We start from the raw sequence: 5,546 nt of genomic DNA, 5'->3' as shown, positions 1-5,546 counted from the left end.
TATATGTACACACATATATATATAAATGTTGCCAACATTTTTGCCAACAATTTTCCATCATCATTTTTTCTTTTGCAGAAAATATAAACTATGAGAGGTTATAGAAAAAGATTTAAGTTATATATATTTTGATAATGTAAAGAATTACCAATATAGTTTAACTGGGTCAGTGCAGACAAATCAAATTAAATTAATACAATAAAAGTTGGTTAATATCAATCTATCAAACATGAATTAATTTATTGAAGAATGTAACAACTAGTAAAAAATTGAGTTATTCAACTTACAAAAAATGCCAACATCTTCATATATATAAAGAAGCTACCAAGAAAATTTGCATCCACAATGTGAACAATTTTATTCCTTACTATAAGCAGGGAATATAAATAAATCAAAGACTAATATTGCTGAAATATTGTGTTTTATTTGAAGTAATACAAAACAAATTGAAGCTGTGAATACAAGGCATAAAGTCTAGTATATACATTTAATATATGTTATAGCCAAACTTTCAGCCTATATATATGGCCCTAATTCTTATTCCCACACTTCATTTGAACAGCCAATGTCTTGAAAATATTAGGGCATGGGTCCTTGCTCGCCTCGTCATATACTTCTCTCTCAATTGGAACTGTGCATGTATTTTTGCCTAAGCAATATTTTTCTACAACTTTGAGACTATTAATAGAAGTGCAATTTCCATTGTACAAGTTTCCACATGCACCATCTGGATTACCATAACTAGCAAACTCAACTTTTTCAATAATTTTGTTGCTGGGGCAAGTTAAGTGTGCTCCTGACTTGAGATCTTCTACGACCGCGACGAAATCAGTACCGGATCTTTCCCATGATTTGACATGAGGAGGATGGTATTCAGTAATGATGCTGCAAATTGTGTCTCTGTTTACTATTTGTACTTCAATGGTTTCAGGGTGACCACCGGTTTCCTCAAAGATGACTAGAAGATTGTTCGTTGGTTTCAAGAAAGCTCTTGGAATATGGTACCTGAAATATCACACGTAAAATATGTTATAGGACTGTTTTGGGGGATTTCTTTTTTTAATTTATGTGACTTTTTTATAGATATATACTTACTCGAACTGAGTGGGCTGTCCAAGAGGAGAGAGGAAAGATGACCAATAACGACCAAGGCTATTACCATTGACCCACATCATACCCTTTTGCATTTTGTCCATTTTCAAGGCCACTGGGTTGTTGCCTTCTGGGGCATCGAAGTAGGTCTGCATCCCAAAAGAAAATAAATTTTTAGATAAAGAAAGAATAATTACAGGTAATTGTTCGTAAAAACTGAGATTAGTAACCTAAAAAATAAAGTATATTACTTGACTTTACTGCTTACCTTATACCAAGTAACAGCTCCTTTAGTAGGACCATTTACAGGAGTCCATTTTACTTTCTTTGCACCCTCTTCAGTAAATAATTGCTCTTTTTCTCCAAATACACCAACCTGTTAAATGGCCATCAATTATTTTGGTTAATTATCAGTTGATTTTATACTTTTTATTAGGTTATATTTGTCAAAGATCAAATAATTGAATATCATTATGTAATATTGTATGCTTTTTCACCTCATGTCCCCAGTTGTTTTGGGTTATATCGAGTGTACCAGCCATCAAACCTTGAACCGTTATACCTCTAGGTCCAGCAAACCTCTTTTCCATGTAGGCTCCACTATTCTGCATTGTAATAAATTCGGACGAAAAAATAATAAGTAACACGATATATAACAGGTTAAATTGCACTGAATATAGTTAGACCGTCAGTTATTATTGCTTAAATAATTTGCATATAACTTATTTTCTTAATATTGTGGGGAAAAAATTGAAAAAAATACCGGGAAGCCCACTGTCTCGGCCAAAATTGAGATGGTGTTAGTTCCAGGTTTCAAGATGACAGGCTTCTGGAAAACAAAGCTCTTCTCAATGTTGTTACCATGTCCAAACCCTGAATAAAGAATTTTTATATTATCAGTACGACTTAACACTATAGCATGCAATAATATGGTCAGTGTATAAAACGTAAACTCGTTCCAATATCAAGAATCAACGTACCAACAAATTCGCCATTAACAAACGCAGACAATGCATGTCCCATACTTGCGATTTGGAGGACGGGGAGGATATCAGGTCTCATAGGCAAGTCATGGCGATCAAAGTTGATACTATTATCATAACAAATTCAACATTAGAGTAAACTCAATTTGATTAATTAAGATAATAAAAGGCATTAACAAGAATAATAATGAACTTTAATTATAATTACCTTGTACTGTACCAAGCATAATCTGAGGTATCCTTTGTTAAACTATAAAGTTCCAAAGGTTCCCTGTTCTTAAGTGACAAATCACTAATGGTTGGGACTTTTTCTTGGTACATTTCCCATTTAAGATTCTTTGCTTTCTCTGATGGGAGGAAATTCCTTGAATTATGTTGAGAGACAATCTGTTTTCCAAAAAATAAAATTAATGTCCATTTTCAGATTAAAATTACTTTTTTTTTTTTTACTATGTAATATATTTACCGTTTGAGTGTTGTAGACAACAGTCTTGCAATCAGGGAGAATGCTAACAGATTTCTCAGGTAAGTAATATTCTCTACCCCTGAACTTAATTGTGGCAGGTAAAGTTGTGTGGTTATTGGTTAAAAATGCAGCACAATCAGTTCCAGGCTTCTCATAAACTGTAATCTGTAAAATAACAGTTAAGAAAATAATTAATGAGATTTTAATCAATTTTGAACAAAATTTCTTACTCCTAGTATGTAAAAGAATTTTTTTTTAGGGTAAATTAAAAATACAAATGGTTTTAATTAATTACCTCAAGGTGTTGGTTAATCTTTTGTACAGAGGGAGTTCCCCAAAGGAGAGCCCTTCTTGATAGTCTTAAAGCTCTGTGCAAATCTCTCAAATGACTCCATTTTGGTTCCCTATACAAACCTGAAAACATATAATAAAAATATCTATTAGTTAACCATTCAGTTATATATATGTTATAGTTAGTACTGTTTTTATCAATTAATGTTTGTAACAGATGTCTGTTAAAGTGACCGGATTACAATATTTTTTAAATCGTCAGTGCATAAAATTTAATCGTAACACTAACCAAATTCGTCGAGGGGAGCTTCGTCATAGTAACGAGTTGTTACGAAAGAAGAGCCAGTTCTTCCATAGTTGGTTCCACCATAGTACTGAAAATTAACAAGAACGAAATTAATTTTAAGCCATTTTTTAAAAGTTAATTTATGAAAAATAATATATATGTACCATGTAATAGTTTGTAAGGGTTCCGTTTTTAGCAAAGAAACGAGCTACAGAAAATGCAATATCTTCTGCTGCTCTTTGTGATGGTGGGTCTCCAAAAGTCCTATATCTGCAAATCATTTTTTAAATATTAGAATTTAGACATAACATTACAATTTATTAGACATTATAAAAAAAAAAAAAAAAAAAAAAAAAAAAAAAAAAACGAAGTTCATATACTTACTGGGCAGTCCAGTTTTCAGTCCACAAAGAAGGTTTGTTGGGACCATTTGGACCTGTGAAAGTATCTGCACAATGCCTTCCATTGCAAGTGTTGATCTGTGGAAATAAATTGAGAAAAATGGAAAAGAATTATTATATTTTAACTATCATTTTATTTGGTTATTCATATGAAAAAAGCAGTCCGGTGCACGAAGCGTTCAAAACGCAGGGTCCTGGGAAGGACCACACCTCAGGAAAAGCCTAGTGTAGACAGTCTATTGTAATGCAAGCATCAGTTGCTGATTCTACACCTCGAACTCGTGACCTATAGGTCACACGGAGATAAACGTACCACTTGGGCAGGGGCATCCTTTTGCTTGCACATGATCCAAGGGACACCATTGTATAATCCAGTAGCCATGTTAGCAGCCCATTCTACATATTTCTTCCCATTGTCTCTGTATGCTAGTTGTACATTGTTGTACTCGTTTTCGATCTGCGTTATAAGACCACATTAGTAGATGGTGCTTGATATACAAGTCCGTCTTCTGTACATATATAAACTGTTGAATCTCTTTGAAAAGAGGCTTCTAAGGTCGCGGCAAAGGTGCCTCAAAAATTGTTGTAGGTTACCGTTCTGAATTTCGTTACGTCTGATATTCTTGTATTTTTTAATTTTTTTTGATAGAATTAGTGATTTCGCCAATTTTGATATACATACCTGAGCCATGATGATGGGGCCTCCTTGGGGAGCAAACAACTTTTCCTTTTTCATCAAATCAATGACCATCTCTGAGTACTTTTTCATGTGGTGCTGCGAGACAAAGAAATAAACAATTTAATTAAAAACCAGTTAATTGTCTGTAATTGTTTAAAATGTGATATACGTACGATGAATGGTTCGTTATAAGAACGGAATGTGATATTTGGAACCTCCCTTAGCCAGTACGGGAATCCTCTGTAGTCAATAAACCATAATTAAGCAACTATAGTTAATTATAAACAAAATTATAGAGAGGTCAAAATTGATGGATTTGTATATACCCTTGATTCCATTCAGCCTCAATATATGGTCCAATCCTGAGGGTTACATACAAGCCTTGTTCACCAATTGCCTTGATGAATTTCACCACGTCATAATTTCCTTCAAAATTGAACTGCAAATTCAAAGGAAAAACAGTTTAACCATTTTGATCTCCTTGTGCACAAGATTGAAATATAATGTTCAAATTTGAAACATTGACGTTGATTACCTGGCCTTGAACGGGCTCGTGAATATTCCAGAAAACATAAGTCTGGATTAGGTTCAGACCTCCTTCCTTAGCTTTCCTGATGATGTCTGGCCACATCTGCAACATTCCATCACAGTATGATTTTCGTTAGCAAATCCAATAAATGTTTACGTACTATGTCTAAAAGACGTAGAATCTTGAGTTTGTTGGTTCAAAATATTATTACGTGATCTTATTATATGTATACATATGTGCACATAGTTCGATTCAGTATCAATTGGTTACCTCAGGAGGCATACGAGGATAATGAATGGAACCAGAAAAGAGCAATTCCCTTTCACCATTGACGATCATTGAACGACCATCATAGGTAACACCTTTAGTTTTTTCTCCGATTGCAGAAGAAACCAACAAGGAGAGAAGGGCTAACGACAGTAACCGACTTAATATCGCCATATTGTTGTGTATTTTGCTTTTTTTTTTTTAGAATTATTACGATGAGTGAAAGTGCAAGGACAAGAAAGGAGAAGAAGACAGAAAGCTAAAAGGCACCTCTTCCTTATACTGGAGGAGGTACCAAACTAGCTGTCTTGATTTCTCTTGTAATGTCTAAGTTTTGTTCCAATTTATAATGATCATGTTGGGATATGTTTAAGGCTTAGAGCAATTCCTGGATTTTCATGGTCTGTTTTAAAGTCAGTTTTTTGTTCCTAGTTTGTAGTTTCTAACTAACTATGCCCCCTCTCTATTTGGATCCAGAATTAATCAACGTTCATTAATGAATGGTTGTAATTTAATGTTGTTTTTAACGAAGAAATACTTCTTTGGATTTGG

At 33.7% G+C, this 5,546-nt stretch overlaps 1 protein-coding gene across 1 annotated transcript; it reads right to left on the bottom strand.

Annotated features, from left to right (window-relative positions):
• Positions 1-404: 404 nt before the first annotated feature.
• Positions 405-5,315, bottom strand: LOC104216287 (beta-galactosidase 13-like). The gene is made up of 18 exons (XM_070165488.1): positions 4,998-5,315; positions 4,734-4,829; positions 4,525-4,637; positions 4,372-4,438; positions 4,202-4,294; positions 3,833-3,976; positions 3,503-3,597; positions 3,283-3,388; positions 3,122-3,206; positions 2,837-2,955; positions 2,542-2,706; positions 2,284-2,462; positions 2,073-2,182; positions 1,856-1,965; positions 1,590-1,697; positions 1,361-1,468; positions 1,096-1,241; positions 405-1,005 (listed from the first exon to the last, which is right to left on the bottom strand). The coding sequence occupies exons 1-18, from the start codon at positions 5,166-5,168 to the stop codon at positions 531-533; spliced, it is 2,490 nt and encodes an 829-aa protein (XP_070021589.1). The 5' UTR covers positions 5,169-5,315; the 3' UTR covers positions 405-530.
• Between the last annotated feature and the right edge of the window lie 231 nt (positions 5,316-5,546).

This window comes from Nicotiana sylvestris, chromosome 12 (assembly GCF_000393655.2).
Source record: "Nicotiana sylvestris chromosome 12, ASM39365v2, whole genome shotgun sequence".
In the NCBI taxonomy this organism is placed as follows: Eukaryota; Viridiplantae; Streptophyta; class Magnoliopsida; order Solanales; family Solanaceae; genus Nicotiana; species Nicotiana sylvestris.
The sequence above is the reverse complement of the archived record's forward strand: the minus strand, read 5'-3'. Positions and strand labels throughout refer to the sequence as shown.

Bases quoted from the DNA above. Each gene is read 5' to 3' on its own strand.
- LOC104216287 (XM_070165488.1), bottom strand. From the start codon at position 5,168: ATGGCGATATTAAGTCGGTTACTGTCGTTAGCCCTTCTCTCCTTGTTG. The intron at 3,389-3,502 runs GTAAGTATATGA...AATGATTTGCAG, and splicing joins ACTGAAAACTGGACTGCCCA to ATATAGGACTTTTGGAGACC. The intron at 1,469-1,589 runs GTGAAAAAGCAT...GCCATTTAACAG, and splicing joins AAAACAACTGGGGACATGAG to GTTGGTGTATTTGGAGAAAA.